Source organism: Rhopalosiphum maidis, chromosome 1, assembly GCF_003676215.2.
Source record: "Rhopalosiphum maidis isolate BTI-1 chromosome 1, ASM367621v3, whole genome shotgun sequence".
Taxonomy (NCBI): Eukaryota; Metazoa; Arthropoda; class Insecta; order Hemiptera; family Aphididae; genus Rhopalosiphum; species Rhopalosiphum maidis.
In genome coordinates, this window is record NC_040877.1 from 14,549,725 (window position 1) to 14,575,368 (window position 25,644).

Below are 25,644 nucleotides of genomic sequence, written 5' to 3' on the forward strand. Positions count from 1 at the left end.
ACATTCAACATTGACAGTCGGTGTTTATATTACCAATTAAAATACGACGTATTTATTCTGCACTACAGTGTACATTGATAATTAAAATTTGAATAAATTCTTTTGATCTCATTTCGAGTTTCGACTTTTACATATTCAAGAGATGAAATCGGCAGTGGCGCGTGTACATACACACTCACACACGCACGTAGTACACGTGTACATGTTTAGAGTAAAGGACAAGCGTATCTCTCGATGAACTTTAAGTATATATATATTATAAATGTATACAGACAGTCTATAATGTCGTTTTGTCCCCGTTTACAAGAAACCGCCCTCGTGGTTAACTGCATAACTGCAGTAGCAACGTGTACAAGTACAAAGCATAAATGCATATTATGTAGGTACAAGTATATTATATTACATATTATATTATATGTGTATTTGATGAAGGTTTGCAATATATACTGAAGCAACTGGACGCAATATAATCGTTTCGATCATCGGATCCCGGCGTTGTATTTCGATCCGATCGGTTTTCGAGAGTATATATATTATGCATCATAGAGATAGCTGACACTCTAAATGTACGTATAAATGTAAAAATGTACGTAAATTGTGCAATCAGCGATCTCGGTGCAAAAAACTTGGTACGGTTAAAAGTTTTCATGAACAAACCTTAGACTTTATTCCGCCCACCACACTACACATATTATATTATTAATACGCTTTGGTGTATTAATTTCATTATAAACTAATATCAAGCCTGGCCACGATAAATCAAAACTAGCTTGCATCCATCACGTAGTTATTGGTTTTTATATGGGTAACTCTATAATTATACCGAATTGCATGCGCAATTAAATTCAAGTGCATCTCCAATCAGAATTTGTATTCATATTCAAGTGCTATTGACAAAAACAATTTTATTAAAATCAACGTTCAAAATACAAAAACACTGAATTTAAAAATAATATTACCATTAAATACGCTACTAAATACTCAATACCTATCATATTATGCCGTGTGAAGTACTATCTTTGATGTATAATATTATTTCTTGATATATTATGATCTCCATCAATTTCGCAACACAAAATTTGGACCGCCCGCTGTGGTGTTTATACTATGCATAAACGTTTCGATTTATGTATTATTATTTACATCACAAAACGCGCAATATTTACGTCGATATTTTGTTTTATTTCATACGTGTAAAATATTTTGTGCACATTTAAAAAAGTATTATCGGGCCGTTGATGATGGCCTCGAGGGCATATTTCATTATATTATATTTATATACCTACATACTGTTTTTGACACTTCATTGGTTCGTTCCGATCGCTGACGTGAGTACGATGATCGGTCCCCTGCAGCCGTTCCCTGAATTATTACCACATTTCATTATTTGTGTGTACTTTTATACGGTTATGATGAATATTTATTTTTATTAAGTGGCTTTTAATATTTAAAAACGTCTATGGTTAATAGATTACGCACACATCCGCATTCGTTTTCAATATAATAACACATTGTTAACATTTTTTTTTGAACCCGTACTAATGTACTACAATATACAAAATCGATTATTTTAAAGTTAAATACTTATCTACTCGAGAGACGAAAAGTATCATCGTTTTAAAATACATTTCATTGTGTATTTTTAAATTATAATAAAAAAAATATATTTATAGATTTTTTACCCTGTGCATGCGAATATATGATAATATATACACTGATACTGAACCGTGAAAACGTTTTGATTCCGTTAACAATATTTACACTTCCAAGACCAAATCGATACTTAATATTTCATTCGTATAATAGCCGTAAATTTATTGTTGTACAGGCTTCGCTTATGCTCAATAAAGTCGCAGGTAAATATATGGGAAGTTCGGTGATATAATATCTTTGTTATACGTAAAGCTACAAACTTTTATACGCTATTATATTTTCGTTGAGTCAATAATTAAAGCGTCTCTTGATCGTACGCTTCCATATTAAATAACGCTGTAGTACATTGCTAATATGGGAAATTTAATCCGAAAAGTAATGATTTATTGTCGATGTACAAATATTTTATTCCGTAAATTATCCTTACCACATGTAAATACCTCCATTATATTAAAATTATTACAATTATATTATAAACCGTACGATTTTCAGAGTGAATGATACTTTGTAATAAAAAATTCCATACATTCACCGACACCGGTGGTTATATACCTCCGTATGATAATGAACAAGCACATATTGCATTGAAATATGTTTCACGAGGAAAAAGTGGATACATAGGTAGGTAAGTGGGGTGGACGGATAAGCGTGCATCTACCTATAGATATATATTATATACGCGTTATAAAGGAAAAATATATTTAAGAGAAACAGTATTTTTTTTACGATAATAATGCGCCCCATCGAGCGGAAGACAGAAAATTCTTTTCAGAAATGTTTAGAAATAGGAAATCTCCGCGTGCATACCTATACCACCCCATCTCCCTTCCGCATCGCGTCTTATAGTCCCACCCGTTGTCGTTGTCATCGTAATAATAATAATAAGCCCGCGGACAATATTACACGTCTAACACATCACTATATATATATAGTGGTTGCGCTGTGCGGAGGAGAGCTATTTCCGCGTATTTCGATAACATTACATAATAATTTATGTATATAAGGGTATATATTATTATAGGTGTGTATTATATGTGTGTGTATGCATTATAATCGTATATCAAATTAGCGCCAAGTCTCTCCCCGGTCGGGTCACCGGGCCGGGGCGAAAATCATGGTTAAGCATGGGGGGGGGATGAAACTTGGGAGCGCTTGTGTATATATGCGCTTTGGGGGTTTTAGAGATTATCCTTTTATACAATACGCGCGTGCACGTATACTAAATTTGGTATAGAAACTATATATATGAACGACCGCACGTGCGCATAGGTGAGATAAATGTTCTATACACACACACACACAGGCGCGAGCGCGCGATGTATCACGAGCGACGGCGGAGGCGAACGAGTTAATAAATTTAGCGACGAGCGCGCAGTAGAAGAAGGTACCACCCCGCGGTGTTTTCTCGAAAAACAACGATCTGGGAATAAGAGGATACCGCGTGATGAGGTGTGCGGTGGCAGCGGCGGGCGTATACCGCGTATATATACATGTATGTGTGTGTGTGTGTGTGTGTGTGTGTGTATACGATATTATACCGCTCTTAACCTCGGCACAAATAGGATTAAGTTTAACCTCCCCAAACACTTCTCCTGTACCCCCTCTATTAACCGGCTCGACGGTTTCGGTTACACTCCAGTTATTGCTTTGTATATTATGTATATATACGCCCGAGTTCTTTTTAAAAGTGTTTGCCGCCCGAGCTCTCTTAAAACTTTTGATGCACACCTCACCCCTATACGGAATGCGCCCGGCACACTGTCCCCGTCACTGCCGCCGCCGTCGACAGACCGTCCGCGTCGCGCGCTATTATACACACACACACACACGCCTAAGCAGCGAGTCCTCCGCGCGCCGCAGTCTCGCGCGCCATTCCGTAAGTATGTAAATCTACAATAATTATAAACAGTGGCGGCCGTTCCGCGGGTCGTATCAATTTTCTTACATTATTATATAGAAACGACGACGTTCCCCCGCCCGTCTCCACGTCCCGCAGCGCACGTATACGTATCGCCGTGTTCTCGAACACACATACGTACGCGTGTAAATCGTGTAATTGTCGGTATACTTCGTCTCCTCGGTCCTCCGCGAGCTATTTTCCTCGTGTTATTGGTTTTTCCTACCCTCGGCGAACTTCCCCGTTTGTTATTATTACTGTTTTTATTTTAATATTATTCGCGGGCCCGCGTTATCTGCCGGACACCAATAAATCGAAATTAATATTCTATAGTGACATTGCCCGGTCAGCTCCATTGTGTATAATGATGGATAATATTCAGTGTTATACGAGTGTATTTAAAAATCTATCGTGTATCGGAGTTGCACGGCGCAAGGAAATCCGCGTTGCAGTGGATTATAGGCATAATATGAATAATATATGGCGCGTACGTATTTATTAGAAATTATAACGTAAAGTATATGTTTATATACGAGCTGGTTTATAGCCGAAAACCGCGCGTGTGTAAAAAAAAAAAAATGTTAACGAAAAAACTTTACCCGTACGCATTTGGCGGTTAACTTGAAAACAAACATCGTATAAAGATAACTTTCGCCTTTACGCTCCACCTGTCGCGTGCGCGTCTCCTCCAATTCGAAAAAGTCTTTGTTAAACTTCGTAGTTTACTTGTGTAATATATATATATATACATAACGCGCATAATACATACTTAGTTGTTCATTATTTATCATTATTATTATATTTCCCCTTTCGATTTTATAGTCTTTACATATAATATTATATAGGTACTCTATACGTAAAATATTGTTAATAAAATAATAATAATAATAAATACTATTATCATCATATTATTATTTTAGGTTAAAGTATCGTACATTAAAACTATAATGTTAAATGTGACGCTATAACAGTTCTTATTGTTAGTATCTAAACATATACTGCGCTCAGGTACTTAACGTTTTAATGTTATGTTTAAATGACGAACGAAAAAAAAAATAACGGCAATGCATCTCTAGTTTTTGTCTCTTAGAAAATATATTGTCTCTCGCAAACATTAATATGATGGCGACATTGAAATAGTTTTCCAATTTATATACATCGTAGTTAGAATAGTTGGATCAACATCCGTTTTATTATACGCAAAACATACTTGTTGAACGTATTTTTTTTTATTATTATAATATTATTCCTAGCATGATGTATATGTCTGCACGTGTTATACGTGTATATAGTGGGTCGCTTGTCCGAGGATTTATTTCGTCAGTTTTGAATTGAGAGGAAGGATTGATCGTGTCATACCCGCGTTATATTATTCCCTACCGGATGTTCAACCGACCGGGCTCATATCGTCTTTGGGTGTCCGTTATTCGGGTCGTTTCTCCCGTCAACGTCGACTGTCTTGGCACATTTGAATACGAATTCATATTTTGAATAAGAAGAGGATGAAAAAACTGATGTTTGTCTAATATAATACCGTGAATACACATGTATTGAGGCTTGTCATTTTAGTCGTATCGTTTTCCCAACCGCTTCTCTTTAAATATTATTTTATTATTAATTGTATTTATCATCGTTGTCATCCACGTCTAGGAGAAACACTAATTTTTAAATCCCTTCTGCTTGTATATTCTTTGTTGAAACTTTCTCTGTTGACTTATCACCTCCTCCTCGTCCTCCTTCTACTACTTCTACCACCCGGCTATTATATACCTTTATACTGCCGAACATCGGTGCACGCATTGTTTGTCCTTTACACTCGATTACCCCTCGTCATTACTGCGCGATTAGTATATATTAGCTATTTGCTTTCGACGTGTTATGTTGACAGCTACGATGCTATAATAATGCACTTATCACAGCTCCACGTTATATCGGTGAGCAAATAAATAAACAATAGGCGATTACAGCAATAATTGCAGTCTTAACGATATGTATACGAAAAAACATACAATACCGACCTTATTTTATTGGAATTTCGATTTATATTTCTTTTTTAACAACTTCAACTATATAAATCTCTCCAAGTACGAAAAAGGTTCGTATAGTTATAAGTTTTTAATGGACTGTATTATTATTAATATATTTACGTTTAGGACGTCTTAATCGTTATTACATGATGATCGTCGACGGAGGAATACGTTGAAATATTCAACTGAAAATTTCTCCTTAGATTATTTAATGTAATATTTATACGACTTAAATTTAAAATGTGGGATCTCTGTTATTACATTAATTTAGACGATCATTTAAATATTGCAGTAAATCCCGTCCTTTGGGAAAATTCGCGCTCTTTGATTAAGTTATTTAAATTAAGATTTTTACGGTATCATTAGTTATTGAGTGTGCAGAATTCTCTCTCTGTCTAGCTGTTTGTGTGCACGTCACTTTTTACGTTTTTATGTCTTTGTGTGTGTGTGTGTCTCATTCCCTCCCCCCTCACGTAATCTGTATTGCTCACTATTTTCGATTCGCTGTGTGAAAATCGTTATTATTATTGTTATTTGTGTTAGGCCCGCGAGATGACCGACTATATAATATTATACAAACGGAAAATAACAGACTTACCGTGCGGCGCGCAATTCCCCCACCCGTTGTTGTTGTTGTTTAATAATTTAAAAAGAGCCTCGCGGAAGGTAATATAGCGTGCTGTGTATGCGTGAGTGAGCGGAGTGGGGCTGCTGAATAGCTCGCGCGGAGAACATCCAATCAACTGATCCGGAATGCGTACAACTTCTCATGAATAGCGTATAGCCGAACATCGACGCAGAATCTCCTCTTATACCGGGTCGGGTCGCGGCGGTAATCGATAAATCTGATAATTTAATAATTTAGTGTATATATATATATATATATATACCGTCGCCGTCCGATTTGCTCGTGACGGGTGCGCCACGGGCGGAGGGGATGACGCGACGGGCGTAAACACGCCGTGGAGGGGTGGTGGAGATTTGTTGTTTCCCACTCCGCAGTACGTCCGCACACACAGAGGGGTAGTGATCCCCGCGTGCAGGAGAAATTGAAAACTAATGTCTTTAACTCCGGGGGCGATATTTGTATATATTATTATACGCGCGTATTCCAAAATGTATAATCACTCGCATTGCTTTTGTGCACACGCGTATATATCTAATAATTTGCTAAATTCGCATTACTGTGCAAATATTTCTAATAAACCCAATTTTTTTAATTTATTGTTTAATACGATATATTACACATAAACTTCATTGAAGTTCATCTATATAATTGTTTTAAACTGCAGGACACAAATTGTTGGATTTATACGTAATTGCCGTGAACCGTATCATTATGATAGTACAAACTTTCGGAAATTTTTTTTTTTATGTTTAGTAATGATAAAATTATACGATATTACGGCTAGAAAAATGAGAAAAAATATGTTCAATGTATTAATGTATTATTACAACAATATCAATTTCGTTTTTTTTAAACGCTCGCGCACGTCATATCGATTATATATAATATTATTGTCGATGGCGTATTTTTATTCGAATGCAAACCCCTTCAAAATGGTTTTTATACACTACTGCTACGCTAATGTATATTTAGTGCGGTGTGATGGGCCGACGGCTGTGGCAAATATTTTTTTAACAGTGACCAAATGACATAACCGAATGAATTCTACAATACCTGCCATAACTTTACAAATTATTATTATTCAACTTCGAAATGATTGTACACACAACACAATGTGTTTTGAAAATACGAAAAGCGACAGATGAAACTTATCAACGAAAACAAATGCATGACTGAACTCGATTCGTTTGCAGCGAGTACACTACTATATAAAATATACTATATAGATATAAAAATATTTAGTGTCCCTATATTTTATTAATTTTATTATGTTTATGCATTCAAATTTGCTTCCATTTCGAATGTTTTAGTGTTTTTGTAGAGATATACACGGAATAAGCTCTGCACATACGCACGATTCGACTGCATAAGTCTCCATAACACCTTCCAGTACTGCTTGTCTGCTTTCATGTACCACCTAATTATTTGTTACCCTATTTTAATTCACCTATAGATTTTCATTATATATTTTATCATAATATATTCGCTATGTACGTTTAATATATAGCTTAGGCTTGAGCATTAAAAACCTGCAAATATAATATAATTATGATTTAACGACCAGTTATTCATGTATAGGTATTTGCATTGCTGTAAATAAAATATTTAGTTTATTTTACGGTACGATAGAATTTTACGTTAATAATAAAAAAAACCATTTACTAGTACAGGTACCTATATTATTATTATTAATATGTACTTCCACGCCGCATATAACGCGTAGGTAATTCAATATATTAATAAATCGTACTTTTCATCGTCATTTCGCATATAATTTGTTGATTTAATATAATACAGCTGTGTGTGCATCAACGTTTTTAATTTACCCGATTAATCAACAACCACGGACGCGTCATTTATGAAGGAAAATTGCCGATCATAATTATAATTAAAGCATTCGAAATCTCTGCCGAATACGTACTGCATATACATACATGGTTATAAGCCCGGTTAATGACTGCTGCTGTATTGACGGCAATATTTTCAACGAAATGAAATCGTAGTTGGCGTACACTAAATCAGTTATGTGCCGTCCAGAATAATATTATAATGGAATTCAATTTTCCGACGGGATCCCGAAACGTCAAACGTGCGTATCTCGCACCAGTTATCGAACATTGACGGATCAGCATACGACCCCTCGGTCAGCGATTATCACCCCCTCCCCTCTTCCAAATCACAACTACCACCCGATTGTCTGAAAGGGTGAAACTATAGTGTCCGGTCGAACGATCGCGGTTGCGGAGAGGTAGTGGCGGAAATGACCTCTCTTCTATATCATCACGCGGCTTACGCGTGCGCAGTATTAGCTGCAATAATATATATATTACATAAATTATAATAATATGTGATCGCACGGTGCAATGCACGTCATTATATCATATTATATTGTGTATAATCGAAGTAAAAGTCGTCAACTTCCCCACCGCATACTCAACCATCCACCCGTTCAAAAAAGTTCTCCACCCTCGCTGTCGTATTGCGCGTATTATGCGTATACACCGTAAAAATATTTAAATTTACCATATATATATATATTTATAATATGACGTGTGAAAAATTAAGTTTGATGTGCACACGCGCGCACAAAGGTGTCGGTTAATCCTTTATACTTTGGGTCGTCCCGAGAACGGGCGGGGATGGTGTTGCGGCGGCGGTGGTGGTTTTAACGCAAAAATCCGTGGGCCGTATAAAACGAATATTAATTAAAACCGGATTCCGTGTTTTGAAAACGAGGACGGCGCCGCCGACAAAAGAGACGCTGCACTGTATATATAAGTGTATATAGCCCGCGTAGATATATATGTATATTGTGTATATATATATTATAAATGTGTGTGTATATATATGGACCGTTGTGTTTGGAAAACGACCATTAATCCGTCGCCGCCGCCGCCGCTCGTACAGGGCTCGCGTTTCCCACAAGGCATTATTAATATTCATTTAGTGTCAAGATTTCACTCGCATCGCCTCCACGCCACTATATATATATATATACACATATACCTCCACTGCCACCGCCAATGATTTTACCACCCTTCGACGACGGCGTCGTCGCCCCAAAAACCGTATATTATAAAACATCGTCGTCATTAACCCTCCACCGCACTCACTCGTATATACCAGCTAATACTCGTATATATATATATATATAGTCTCGTTATTATTTTTATTTTTTGTTATTATTTTCGGCCTTCAAACGTCGCCGCCGACGCCGCACTTCTATAATGAGTAATGCCACACAATAATCGTACAATATAATGATATAGGTAGGTACGTTTATCTATATCACAGTACATAGTATTATATAATATCAATTATTCGGAATTTTATTTTTTATCTCTACGGTTCAATATTTTTGTTGCTCAAAAACAGTGTAAGTATGCTACCAAATCGTTTCGAATACCATCAACATGCGGAGAGGGCAACGGTCGAGGCCAACGTTTTACAAAACAAAAAATTAAATTAATCATACAAATATACAATATATAATCGTTTTTTCCTAATATGTGTGTGATAATATATACTCGCTTAATAAGTACAACGCTGCGTTCTTATTTTTTACACTTTATTCCCACTAAGACACTAACTCTCCACTACAAGTCTATAACACATCTTACATCAACATGATTTAAAAACATTTAAAAAAATGCTTTGATATGATGCGTCCGATGTTTAATTTTATTTTTATTTTTACGATATCTGATTTTGATTTTTAGTAAATATATTTTAAATAATACGTCGATTTGTTGTAAAATTACATTCCTTAAATTTATTTGTGCTTAAGTATGTGGGACATAGTGTAAAATAAAAGCGAGAAGAGACGTGATGAAAGTATATATTGTTATAATAATATACTGTCTCTATATGGGGTGATCCAGCAAACATACACAAATTTCAACCTACCTTTGATTGTTTACTAATGCATTTATTCGAATTCCTATTTTAGGAACTTTTAATTCTAGGTACTATGTAAACTGTATAGGTACTTGAGAACTTTTTTTTATACATTTAAGAATAATATAATATAAAGTAGCAATACAAATTAATTTTTTCAAATGAGAACTGCTTTTTTCTTGAAAATTGTTTAGCATTTAAATTTTTTGAAAATATTTATGCATTTAAATCTAAAATCAAACAAGTTTTATTTTTCGAGATATTACACTTAATGTACTAAAAAGAATTTTTATAAAATATAAAATTTATGTTTTATTTAATCTAGTATCAACTCCTTCTCGAACAATTTTACAAATTTGTGTATAATTATATTATTTATTATAATTTTAAAACCATTGTAGGTTTATACATAAATAGTATCATAATGCCATAATTTATCTTTTAATATATTTTAATCCATACAATTTATAAACTCAGAAAACATTCGTTTAAATTTCGATTTGTGTATAATTCAAATTTCATTGATAAACAATTTACATTAAAAAGAAGAAGGAAGTTAATTTAAAAAAAAGATAATTATACTTGTGATGTACACTCGTTCAGTCGAACTCTAATAGTATGACAAATCAAAGAAATTGAAAATATAGTGTTTTAAGTGTACTAAAAAATTCCAAAAATCAGGATCTAAGTAAATGTGCATAATTAAAGGAAATATTGTGGGTAAGTTATACATGGTGAATCGCCCAGCGTGTATATTATACACACTCGTGCATATTACGCTGTAAATTATTGAACTAAAACAACAAATTCGGCTCGCTTTGGGCTTTTTAAATGAATATTAAACGAGTTGAAATTAAAAAAAAACACGGCGTCTTGTGAACCACCCACAATAACGCTCGAGCGCACTGGGAACACACACACATATGTACACATAAAGTTGAGTAGCAAGTATGCATATACCTATATATACATGAAGTGGCGTCTCGTCTTCGTCGCATATATCGGTGTTCGTGACGATGTTTACGTTTAATATATTATTATATTATATAGGCCGCATACCGTGTATATTTTGTATATAATATAATATTATGTTTTCGATTCGTTTGCGCGAAAGACGCGATTATAATACCTCGTTTGTCAAGGAATTTGGTTGTTGAGATCGTCGCCGCTGCCTTCGTTGCCGTTATTATTATATTATTTCCTCGACTTTTACTTTTTAGATGATTATTGTGTCGAGTGTGTTGACACGTGTTCGAGCGCCGCATCGCGTGTAGGTAGTTCTACTGGGATCCCTTTACCCGTCTTGCACGCGTTATGCAATACGTGTATACAATATACACGTACAAGTATATGGGTATACATAATACGCAATTATGCTCCCATACAAAACCACTTGATGCCCCAACTACCAACAGGCCCCACTACCGACTTCGTAGAGTTTGTGCTGGGGTGGAGAGGGGATGAAGGTGGTGGTTTAAACTAAGTTATATGGTAAACGCGTGGGTAAATATTTAATCATTAAATTGCTTTGAAAATATTGAAAAAAAAAAAGTTGTCGAATATTTTCACTATACTGTATATTTATATTCATGCCCGTCCTCGTATGAATAGCGAAAAAAGTTATTTGGTTAGCATATTATTTATTAGTGTACCTATGTATATTATGCAACGCGAAATACATATAACTAAGTACGTACTTAGCTAGTTCTTTGCAGCAGATAATTAAGAACCGTTTAGTATATTGCTACAAATTATTTTTGTCGCGTAATTGTGAGGGTTATGAATTTGTATGGCTATTTCTCGCTGAACAAAGTTTGAAACGTTTATAACTTGTAATAAAGTAGTTAATTTTAAAACTTTAATTTTGTATTTTATGGAATTTTCTGTGTTTATAAGGCTCGGGTGACGTACTTTAAGATAAAATAATTGAGATGACCTTTGTGCTGTTTTATATTTTCAGTTATTTGTTCATTCGAATTTTTATTATATTTTATATATTCAAATGATTACAAGTACCTTATTTTAAAATATTTAATGTTAGTAGTAAAAATATAGACATACAGGTGTTATCGTCGATTTTTTTTTTCGTAAATAATACAAACAAATAATTTTTATAGTAACTCACCTAAAAATATTTTAATTTTTAGTTTTAGTTATTTTATACTTAATTTATTTTAAGTTGTATATACCATACACATATATATTTTTAAATATTATTAATTTCCTATATTTTAAATACATTCGATTATGCATTAAATTCATTAATTCATAACCCTGTATAATAAATAACAATAATGTAATTTCTTGGTTTTAATTTTGGCTCATTGTCTGTACACAAATGTTTATTATATATTTAATTCATCTACTATTGCACATTTTTTATTCAAAAAAGTAAGTCAATGTAAAAGAATGCTCGTAGCAAAACTATAATTTCTCAATTCACCACGATTTTAAAATATTAATATCGAATACAATAAAATATTGTAATACATTTTTTTTATTTACTTTTTGCGAAGATACTATCAATAATATTATTGTTGCATACTTGTACTATCGATTTTGTATTAATTGTACAATTATTATCCGTTAAAAAGTAGAGCAATTAATTTTTACTTGAAAAGATTATGCACTTAAATCTGATACTGATAATTCCATGAAAATTAAAAACAAATTGCTTTCGTTTATGTATTTTTTCTTCCTTCGGATCCCATAAAGAGAAGTTATACTTTGCAGTGGAAACTCGTTATTATTAAATTTGAAAATAATTGGGTTAGAGCGTAGTAATGCTCGTTTTTTAATGAATGGTTTTTGTCATAATTTAAGTAAATATTGTCAGTAAAATTGAAAAGTTTTTTCATAAAGCATTTATAATAGAATTTCGAGAGCACCACCACGTGGAAAAGAAAGAAAAACTTATAGGTACGCACAATTATATATTATATATTTGCGGTTTTCGACAAACAAAAAATTCCGAATGGAATCGAATTAAAATATATTCTATTACGGTGTACAAAGCAAAAATTTAATTAAGACTTAACGTACGTTTCGTATAGAAACGCTTGGACTTTATATATCTATATATTATTATTTAATACGACAACGTATTTAGTGAAGGCGGTCGTGGTTTTTCGTGCGACAACGACAACAGCTAATAAAAATAACGACTGTGGGGTCGGTTTTTTTTTTTTCAGAAAAAAGTTTTTAACAATCCTTTTGTGGTATACCTGTGTAGTGAAAAAGACCGAAAAAACCCAATTAAACGTTTTGCAAATTGGCCCCATAAATCACGTCGGTTTTGTATATTATATTATATGCGCGTATAATACGAAGTCTTCTGCAGTGAACATTATGACGTGTCGTCATCGTCGTCATCGTTTCCTCGTGGGACGTCATCATGATCTCTCACAAAAGTGTACTCCGTTAACCGATCGCGTACATGTGTATGTTATATAGTCGCTTTATGTCATCGAACAATATTCATATTTCAATAAAATTTCGAAGGGATGGATGGTGGTGCGAACGAAGGGGGAAATCCCAAAGTCTCCGCCGCCGCCGCGCGTTGAGGGATGAGGAAAGTACATCAGCAATATTGGCTCTGGGTAATCCGCTGGCTATATGTAGTATATGAGGGCGGTATTATTATTATTATATTTTTTTATATAGAAAATACAAATCCATATAATATACCTGTATATACCTACCTACGAAGACTACGCGTTTTTTACCAAAAGAATTTTGTACTCTGCTATATATTATGGCTGCTGCCAGTGCTCACGCTTAAAAAAAAAAAATACTCAAACGATCAATTCTGTCTGTCGAAAATATGGCATATACTCGATAATTTTATAATGTACCTACCGATGGGACAATAAAATCTAATCGCATTAAAACGCTCTATATATTATGTACACTTAATATCTTATATTGTTTTATTCGTAGTGTTCGGAATTATTTTTACTTTTTTTTTTTTAATTCTGAATTTTCTTTTTGCGTCATAATCATACGTGTGCGTCAGGTGTTACTACCTTGTTACATATCGGGCGTTTCGTGTGCTCTGTCCGCAAAATAATAATAATAATAATATATCATATTGTAAAAACAACAACGACATGATTTATCACATCGAAACCGCATTAAATAATGATATCGTCGTATACGTACACGTTGCGGGCGAAAAAAAAAATAATTTCCGTGTATGTGGTTATCCCCGCATCGTCGTGAATGTACATGTTGTATTGGAACGTAATTGTTATTTTCATGTGTGTACATGAATATACATACGTATATTCTATATTCTCTCTCTCTATATATATATATATACACACACATAGACGGTACATTTACGCAGTTTTTGTGATTATTTTAAAAGCATTGCTTTGTTTTAATCCGTCTTGTTTGATATTAAAAATGTACATCGATGATTAGTAACGATCATACATGTATATTACTTAAATTCATCGTGTCCTCGCACCTTCTCCCTTACCCGTCATGTCATGAGCGACCTGTCCCGGCGATACGGCTGTGGCACGTACGCCTATTACGAGCGCGCTTGATTAATGTGCGACGTAGTTACATAATGGCAATCACTCGTAGTCGTAAACGCTGCGTCCCCGTTTTCAATCTCGCATGAAACGCGAGTACGACTCTCAAAAATAATCGAGAAAAATATTCAGCAAGTGCTCCAGTAGTATGCGCACCTATATATTTATCTGTAAAATACAAATTAATTCTAATTTTTTTTCTGTCGCACCCATTATAATAGGCCCAACAACTATATACTGTGGTGATGGGTACTGATCCGATATGTCAGTTATAATCGACTTGCTATTATCGATTTTACGGTACTTTATCATACATATCAATTATGCATCGTGGCGTTGAAATAAAATCATTTTAAATGACGTATTCGTTTATAATTATGATGATTAAAGTAAATCCTCCGTGCCTTATATTTATATATATATAAATACGTACATATAGTGCGACGACGACGTAGAAACGATAATGGATCGCGGGCATAAAAACGGATCGTCCGTGTTGGCAGACGGTAAATTTATACCTATGTATTTTTGTACATGATATTATTTATTATTATTATTATTATTATACCTATTCGGTACTACGGACCGAATGATGCTGCGCCACTCTCCTTTCACCGATCCATGAACTTCGGCACTCCGACGCATGTATAGTCAGCGTCGTTCCCGGTTGGCGGGAGATCGAAAATCGAGCGGCCATGTATTATAATATTATAATGTTTATTCATATATATTATTGTTTATTACTATATTATATACAGCGGCCGCACATACCGATCGTAGATATTAATGTATATTTTATGTAGGTATGTATAATATTACGTATGGCAGCTAGCTTTACAGGCGCGCCGCATTGGCAATAACGGACGGGACCTTATTATACGCATAAATATATACGCTCACCGGAACCGAGGTTACATCTTACGGATCTGTTATGCGGAAAAGTCCGCTCCATCCCGCTCGTTCGTATAATATTTTAGCAACAGCGTGGCGCTGCGTACACATGTACAGTACCCGCCGCGCCGTCCAGTATACATCGTCGATGATAATAATAATGTACCTACGCGTGTATACATGTATTATATATAGCGTTCTCTACGGAGTTGTTTTTCGACTGAGCACGTACCGTTTGATGCATTTCTATGTACTCGAAAAGGTCGGTCGGACCCCGCCATTACCCGTACACCCAACAACCACCACCATCGACCCCCTCCCAAAAAACACGTCGGTTTTCGACGGGAAAAATCGCACGTTTATAATATATACACACCATTGCGGCGCTTACCCCTCGGGGTCTTCGGCGGTGGCGTCCGCGGGGTATTATCCACGCTCGCAGTAATGGATTAGTTTACGATACCGCGTTATAACCTCAAAGGGCCCCGTGGTGGCGGCGGCGGCGTACGGATATCCGGAATCGTAGTCGGCAGGAGAAGTGCTGCAGTGGTGGTGGTATCGCGGGACCCCGAGACCATGACGTCCGGGAAGGTGGTGGAAACCGAAGCGGCAGTCAGGCAGCGCGAAGCCGTTTTCGCGGGGAGTGTATATAATTGATGAATGAAAGTTGGCAGATTAAAACTTTAGCGCGCCCGGAAACGATCGGCATTCGGGGACTGTAAAACGTAATTAGATTCGCAAAAATAAAAATAGAAGAAAACAATAAATAAGACTTACCGGAAATCTATTGCTGCCCGTATCAAGCGCCGAGTCTCATCGTCGTACACCGTGTGGCATATATATAACATATACCGCGTGTATCATGTGTTTCGATCAAACGTTGCACGTCTGCACCGCGAATGTACATAATATTATCCACTGTAATTGTTTGTTCTTCGTACATTTTAATAACTGCAGGTGGAGAGTATTACAAATAATTTTGAAAAATAATTATTTTTACTGTAAACATTTTTTTTTAAATTCCATAAGGGTTGAGACGCACTCCTATTTTCCTATATATATGTATATATCTGGTGGGAGATTATTTCGTGCATGCATTATGAATGTATGCACACTGCGCAAAATAATCTAACTAATTTGTGTAACGTTAAACGAATTTTCACCGCTTCGGCAAACGAAAATACAGAATTTATATTGGTGTATTTACAGGATTTTCAGACATTTTGAAGTTTTGTAGGATATTTAGTAGTGAACAAAATAATATAGATTGAAACAATATTCACCCAATGTTTTATAAAGAATAATATCTAGGAAACCAGGATATGGAATTTTTGAACATCGATTTTATGTTTTATGGTACCTATATAATTTATTAATATATATCGTGTTAGGTTATCACATCGGTAACATATGTAATAAGTATTCAAAAAGTTTTGAATCGTACCCGGAACATCCGTGAATGTACGTTTCCTTACTGATTAAACACCATATATATGATTACATAAAACAGCAACAATTTTTCTGCAGCAGTACTTTTCAATAAATACAACGGTTTAGTTAAATATACATAATATATAGTATTAAAGTATGGATCGGCGTAACCTTTAAGCATTTTTTCTTTATATTTTTCTATAATATTATAAGTAAGTACTCATACTTCATACATTATAAAAACTGTTCAATCATCTATACCTGCACACTGTATACATATATAATGACCAAGCTTTTAATAATAATAATAAAGCTTTTATACCGTAGACGTGTTTAATATACGAGATTTATATCAGGAAATTGCGACCCTGGAATTTCATCTAGATATTAGAGAGAAAAAAAACACATCGATTTAATTTATTTATCATCACATAATTTCCGTTCACTTCTATATCACATAATATTTACTAGTTTTCCACGAATGAAAATGAAAAACAAACTTTAGTTTAATATATATATTATATTATGTTATTATATCATGCATAATTTTTCGTTTTCCGTCTGCAACGAACGAGCAGCTCAATCAATCCGTACCTGCAATAACACACAATAAGTAAGCGTCTCCATTTTACCTATACTTATGTGTATAATGTATATATATGTATATACCTATAATATATATGTATACATACATACAGAAGGAAATTGGGTCTTCAAAAATATTGTTTTTTGCTCGGAAATATAGTTGAGCCGTAGTGATAGTTACTATGTATTGGCCTATATATACCTACCGGTGTAACGACGCAGCAACCGGGGGCTAATTGTGAGGGTCGGTCGTCATGCCCCATCACCCCTTGATTCCAGATACACGCGCGTAATCCGCCGGTGCATAATGTATAGATTATATACAACATACGCACGCGATAATAATATACAGTCGCGGTTCCTTATGTATGATTCAACAGAGACCATATTTTATTCACTAAATATGTAATGAGTAATTTCGAATGGATGCGCGTCTTCGCATATATATATACACACACTTATTTGGTGTGTGTACACGCGTATCCCCGTAGGTATATGTATGGTCTATGTATAATAATATTATAATATGTATAACGTTATTTAGTCGTGGGGTGAGAGATGGTGTATATACGGAAAGCATATACCTATAGCTCGTCCGTAAGTACGTATCGTATCGTTAGGGGTGCTGGTATAGTTCGGGTCGGCAGCTGGCGTGCACAGTGTCGTTTTATACGAGACGATATATCTGCGTGTGCGATAGAGAGTCCCTTTATACGCGAGCGCGTTAGAATTACCCAAGTCCCCGACCACATACACTTACGCGTAGGTACCTCTACATAGATATATTATGCGCTACCCGTGTACACTCAGCTTTGCGAGCGCCAGAAGATTGACCCCGCTCGTATTAAACGGGCCCTCGATGTTAATTTCAGTGCAAAATACAATTATATGTGTATATACATATATATATACACGTATATATGTCGTCGGTTTCAAAGGCCACATCGCCGTGTACGCTTAACCCGTGTTACGTATAGAATAAATCGGCGACGCAGGTATACAGTGAGAGACTCTGCCGCGTAATAATTATGTATAATATTATGTTGTATGCGATTCGTGCATAATGTCTGTAAATAGTTAAATATTTATACACCCGTCACTGACAAACACCTTGTTCGGTATTAAAAATGTCAGAAGAGAGGACCCTTCCTCACGTTGGATGGAAGCTTTCGTTTGTCTGTACCCGAGTTGGACCCAAACTCGAGAGAAATTCGGACGTAGGAAAATGGACGAGTGGAGTTTGGGAAACGTGGATGATGCTCGATTTACAATATACTTTATTCAAACGAGTAAGAATCTCTGATAGGTAGATAATAATATGTACGACTTATTTCGGTCATGACGATCCATCATCGTTTTTGGATTATTCTGACGATTTGCCGCTCATATATAATATTGACGAAGTTTATAATGGGTTCGTTGGATTTCATCTTTCTCGGATAAAACTGAAGTGCTTCACCGCATATCAAAAAATCGAATTCTGCTTGTTTATAGTATTTAAAGATTTTATTTTAAGAAGATTTTGTGAAATTGTTTTATACTTTGTATCGGAACTCGGAAGTACTATTAGCCCTCAAACCAAAAAACTTCAAAACGGCAACGTTATACGCGATCCGTTCGACGGTTATTACCCTGTTTGCATTTTCGATTTTTCACAGCGAAGTGCTGTATAACGATATCGTTATACACACGTGAACATTTCATAAGTTTTCGATTTTTGAGAAAATAAAATTAATAATTTTTACGCGTCTCTGATAAGTTTTAAGGCTGAAAATTAATTTTATGAAATTATTTTATACGGTAAATGTTTGAACAAAAGTTAGTTAAAATGTAGATTAGTGTGGTGCAGCAGGAGTACCTATTACCATAAAGTACAGTGTCGGTTAGTTTAGTTTTTTTTATTATTATTCTTTGGACGAAACTTTCTTCTCAGTTCTATAGTTAATGGTTATTTGATTTTTTAAAAAAAAATTAAATGTATAACCAGTGTAGACTATTGTGTTTAATAATTGTATTGTGTACGTCATGATGAACTGTATATAATATATATTTATGGTACCTATGTATTAATATCGTGTATTAAGGGTTGTATTATACACCCGCAAAACCATGTTTATAGTGGGTACATTTCGTTTGATTATACAAGATTATTATTGCTGTTGTTGTTGAGTTTTTTTCTTTTACCTCGAACATTGGTAATTTATATTCATACCGGTAAATTGAAAATCAAAAATGTTACGGAACGCGTATCGATCATTCCGTACATACAATATACATGTATTGGTACCTACTTTATTTGTATAATACCGTTCGCTGAATACGCGCATGTACGCCTGAAGTGTATATTCTCTGCAGTAAACAAATTACATTTGCTCGGAAAAGAATAATATGTTTATGTGTATATTAAATAAGTTTCCTGTTACAAAAACGTAGGTAGGTATATCAAAATAACGTCTAAGTTACAAGTTGAAAAATTATATGGTTAAATGTCCGGAACAATAATATATAATATTGTTGCTAATATCATAAAGTTTTGAATCACGGAGAAAGAACATTAAAGTTTACTACATTGTACTCCACAGTATATTATTAGAAAAAAACTTTGTACTCAATATTTTGGTAATATTAAAATAATCATATGACGCATGCGTTTGAATGCAACAAATTATCAGGTTTAATGGAATTGGAAAAAAATTGATAATGAATGCAAAATAATAGTTCAAATACGTGTTTGTTATTATTATTATTTTTTTTTTGTTTCCTGGGTAGAAAGCTAATGCGCAAAGTGTTTGCGAAAATATTCACGAGTAATTCTTTTATTTTTTTCGGCGTTTAACTTAATAATGAAAATTACAAACATTCCGTACTAAAAAAAAAACTACTACCCATATATACCTATTATATTATACGTGCGTAGTGGGTAACTACATAAATTAATTAATTATATAATTAATTTATATATTACTGTATTTTATTATATAGCGCTGTACAAAGCGCAGTCGAGGTAGGAAAAACTGTTTTACCGGTCTTTTCGTTAATTCACATAATTGCGGCCGTCCGTGGGTATGTGGTGCACAGGTTGGTGCAACAATTTATAAAATATATTATACTACCCTAACGAAAACATTACGAGTACAATATACACAGTTGGTGTATGAAGGAATCGGCGACACGAAGACTGAATATAATTGAACAATTTTAAATGCATATTTTTTATATTATCTAAATGCTGCATATGGTACTAATATACGTGCATATTATAATACAGTTCGCCGACATAATACTACAATAACAACAAAATAATGTGTTTTTTTATTTTCGCAGATATTTTCACGTTACGGCAAAGTGCTGAAAATCGTCACGTTCACCAAAAACAGTGAGTACCCTCTTAATATAACTGCGTAATATACTTAAATATATTAATATATTATTAATATATATAACAATAATGTCGTTCACCGGACAAACACATCTGTGCGCAAAATTTGCATTTATATTATTATTATTATGAAGATATATTAGTAATACGCGGCAACTCTATTTTTGCGAAAACTTAAACAATTTTATACTATATAAGCATGTAAGATTATACTCTTTTACTGTTTCTAAACGACATTTTTTTCATCCCGTTCACAAGAGTGTTTTTACTAGAACGTTAGCTTCTTGCAGCTAATGAAGAACTCAAATCAAAACTTTGTTACTTATACAAAAAATAAATACAATTTTGAACGTTTACTTAAAAGTAATATGATGTTTTTCTCCGGTATTTATAAGTACATACGATAGATACGAAATCTATCGAGAAAAAGACGTTATTAAAAATGAAAAATCGTCTTGTTGCACATATACAGTAGGCTAGGCGATCTCGGTACTGCAAAACGTCTTTTTCTCTTTAGTCCTTCCGCGAGGACACGCGTTATTTATCTCATCCCGGCGATCTATCAACGCCGACTCGTGAAAACGTGCGTGCCTTTGAGAATAATCCTTTTCTCCAGAAAACAATATAATGCGAACACGGTTTCATCATATCAAGAAGTTTGTGTTCGGTCCCGCGGACAATTAATCATATCTTCATTTTGTTCTCACCCTCCGCGTAGTAGGAGTAGCAGGGGTGGGTATTATATTATATACACTGTGTATATATGCAGTGTTGTCGTCGTACATTAATTAACGTTGTGTGCTATGTACGCATTACCTAACCCTGCCGATCTACTCATCCGCCAGCTATCACGCCGCTAGAGAGGGGGATATTTTCTTTAAAAAAATAAAACGAAAAATGACCGTTTTTAAAATATTTTTTTCGTACCTATATATTTTTTTCATTGTGTGCACATAGAAAAAAAGAAACGTTTAGCATTATAATATTTTCCCGTTTTGCGAACTTTTCCGCCTGTGCACTATATATATACTGCACTCAAAACAATACAGGCGTCTCTTTTGTCAACGTCTCCGTCGCAGTTTTTCCATTAATTTCGTGCGCGGCTTATTATCACGCGGAATTAAACTCTCACACGCACATGTGAGGATATGTGTGTGTGTATTTGCGTGTATGCAAACCTGTGCATAACGATTTGTAAATATATTTTTCTATCGTCCTTGTTTACAGATTCTTTCCAAGTGCTGATCCAATATCCCGACGTGGTTACTGCACAATCCGCTAAATTGGTAAGTGTTCGACGGTCGTCGGTTTAAATAATACAATAATATGTACGAGTGTGTAATATAATCATTAAACAATAATCAAAATTTGATAAACCATGTTATAATACTAATTGAATATGAAAACAACAAAAAATTGAAAAAACCGTTCAATACTAAAACAAACGTATGCCGGGTACTTTTTTTTAAACCATGTCTGACACAGTCATTGGACGGACAAAATCTGTTCCATACCGGCCATTTGTTTGATCTATCGCATTTGAACAACGTAAGTTCAGGATCATACGTGTACTTCTATAACCAGCGGGTGCACGTGTATGTGTGTTTGTGTGTGTGTGTGTGTGTGTGTGTGTGTGTGTGTGTGTATTTTTACTTTATACTATTATGTACCTATGCTATTTTATTATACACTCCTCCGTACTATATTCTCCCAGACCACACTACTTTTAGCGTTTCCGGGCGACGATATTTAATATAATTACTAATTATATAATAAAACTATTATATACCTATATATACGTATACTCTTCAACCTCGCCTTACCCTCTCTACTGCTCTGTACCGAGCCACTTTTTATAAAATCGTAATTGTATTTAGCTCTCAGCTAGTGCTCGTCACCCATATAACATAATATATAAACGCGTACCTCGAGCACCGGCAATCGTTGATTAAACGCATTGTTTCCGTTTATTTTATGCTTTTTTTCGTTTTTTCTTTCTCTCGTTCTTTTCACACCCCGTGAATAATTAAATTCGTTTAAAAAGCGTCTGATTTATTTGCTAGTCGTCGCCGTCGTCGCCTTAATAGGGGGCGAGATACGTGCCGTCCGAGTCGCCGCCGCGTAATTGGATAATTCGTTTTCTCGCTTTAATTTTTTACCATAGACTGTTACACCACTCGTACCTACCTAAGATTTATAAACACTTATCATACAGAAATTCTTCCTCGCAACCTAGATCGTTCATCTTTAGAACGATGTATGAGTTTTAATATTTTGACCGTAACCACAAATATAGTTTCCCACTATCTGAGCCCCTAAATGTAGACGTGGAGTGTATCTCAATTTTATAATTTTTTTCTCATAATTCTTCCTTCAATTCTCCTTTATATTGCTAGTAATTTTATTGTGTTGTAGAACCATATTATAATATACATGTGTATACTGTTAGTACTGAGTGTCTCGCCGTGTTTGCCACCTTTCGCAATTATTCTATATCTTTTTATAACCGCATTAACATTATTATTGCGCAGTTATTTTAATTCGTATTCTTAAAGTATTTTTCGTCTACTTAAATTCCACACGAAACAATTTAAAGATATCACTTTTCAATTCGTAAAGCTAATTTATGTGAAAAGTCTTTAATATCAAATTACTCATTTCTGGTGTATTATAAAAATATTTCAACGGTTATACGGTTTTATTATAGGAGGCACCTACTATATAGGATTAGCGCGGTGAGACACGGTATATATAATTTATTTATATACCAAGTACTTATTGTACTTGTGTCGTATGCTGTATCTACTTAATTACACGAGATCTACTAGTTGATCGTTTATATATGTTATACTAAAGTATGGATCATGGATACAAGTACTTTATAGGTTTAAAATAATATACATCCTTGTGTATAATTTAGAGGGAGATACCGAAAATGTACTCATGAGCTGTCGAAAGACAACAACTTTAGTATAACAGACATACTGGAGTGTGTATGTTTAATATCGTTTTTCTAAGTGATTGATCTCGCGTACGACACTACAATATACAGCCAGTATAAATGTGTACTTCTTATAAATAAATACCTATACTTTTATGCCATCGACTAATTTTTCGTTATTTTTTTCGGGTTTTCCGAATTTGCAATTTACATTACAGTCACTGGATGGTCAAAACATTTACACATCATGCTGCAAGCTACGTATCGAGTACTCAAAACTGTCTAGCCTGAACGTCAAATACAATAACGACAAGTCGCGGGACTACACCAATCCGACGCTGCCCAACGGCGACAATACGGTAATGGAAACGCTGGCGGCGCTTGGCGTGGACTCTGTGGCTGGCAATCAGCTGCTGCCACATCAGCTTAGTCTATTGCTGTCCGGCGTGCCAAGTGCCGCTGCTGGACTCCCGCAGGCCCGTCGGCAGCTGACCACCGGTGCTGACCATAGCCGACTCGCAGGTTCGTACTTACGCTCAGTTAACTCAATATTATAATACCTAATGCTATTTATCGTTGTTTTTTATACTGCGCTCCATCCTTTTTCCTTCTCGGATCGTAAATTTATTTGAATATTCTGATTTTACTTTTTTTAATCTAAATTGGACTGTATCTAGTGAATTCGACAATAATTGCTCGTTTAAATTGTTATTTAAAATTTAAAATCATTCAGATGTATCTTATATATTCTATAAGACCGCATTTTCAAACTTCAGAATATTTATGGCATTTAGGGATTCGTATTTTTCAAATAAATTATTACATCGCATATTATCCTATATATGTGAATCGTTGAGCAAACGATTTTGGTTTTAAACGTTGGTTTAGTAAAAATTAAATTAGACTGAGTAGTTTGAGAGTTGTTCTTCTTTAAAGTTAGGTATATACTGAAGGTAATATAAACAAAAGTATGTTTAATATTTGAATATAATATTGTGAATACTTTTAAGGGTTTTGAATCTATTGTTTTAGATAAAATATAATATGAAAACCTTAAAAATATTTTACTGGTTGACATTTATATATGTTCCACGTATAGCCAAGTATGGCTAATTATGACCATATAGATTCAAAACCCACATATTTTTATGAGATTATATTCAAATATTAAATTAGCTACAAGTTTCAGTAAGTAAATATTCAAAATAGAACTACTCAGATATTGCACTTTTAAATCTTGACTGCGGTATATCAATATTTAAAAAAATCGCTCTTGCTTGTTAATTCAGATACAAAACATCTATTTCTTTTATTTGAAAAAAAGTTAAAAATTTCAAAAATTTTAATTTTCATGAATCCATTACTTAATTGTAAAAATGAGGTGAGGGTGCTTAAAATATCATTATACATAATACACAATACTGAATTTTCCACGCATTGTACATTCAAAGTTCTTCACCCCTTAAAAAAAACGAACGTCATTCTCATTTTATCCCCAAATGAATGTAGTAGTAACACGTGTCGAAAAAAAAATATAAAAATGTCTGAACATTTTTAAGTCTGCCAAAATGATAATGTTTGTACAGTGGTCGTTCGCATATTATAACGTTATTGTGATAATATAAACTGTGAATGATCTCGTATCGTTGTAATTGCACAGAAAACGATTTTAATCTCGAGTAAAAATAGGGAAATTTTACTTATAAAGGCTTTGGATATTTAATCAAATTTATATTTTACCCGCATTTCGATAACTCAAAAAACGTGGTTTTTT

The 25,644-nt window shown here is 34.3% G+C and overlaps 1 protein-coding gene across 10 annotated transcripts in view; it reads left to right on the forward strand.

The window, feature by feature from the left end:
* The window catches only part of LOC113549443 (polypyrimidine tract-binding protein 2), a 175,638-nt gene that overhangs the window by 143,917 nt on the left and 6,077 nt on the right, over positions 1-25,644 (forward strand). For 8 of the 10 annotated variants that reach the window (XM_026950744.1, XM_026950741.1, XM_026950750.1 and 5 more), the window contains 4 exons: positions 20,875-20,926; positions 22,157-22,215; positions 22,415-22,477; positions 24,089-24,392. In XM_026950744.1, coding sequence (XP_026806545.1) covers positions 20,875-20,926; positions 22,157-22,215; positions 22,415-22,477; positions 24,089-24,392 — 478 coding nt within the window. The remainder of the gene's footprint in view (positions 1-20,874; positions 20,927-22,156; positions 22,216-22,414; positions 22,478-24,088; positions 24,393-25,644) is intronic. The other 2 variants (XM_026950747.1, XM_026950748.1) reach the window with 1 other exon arrangement.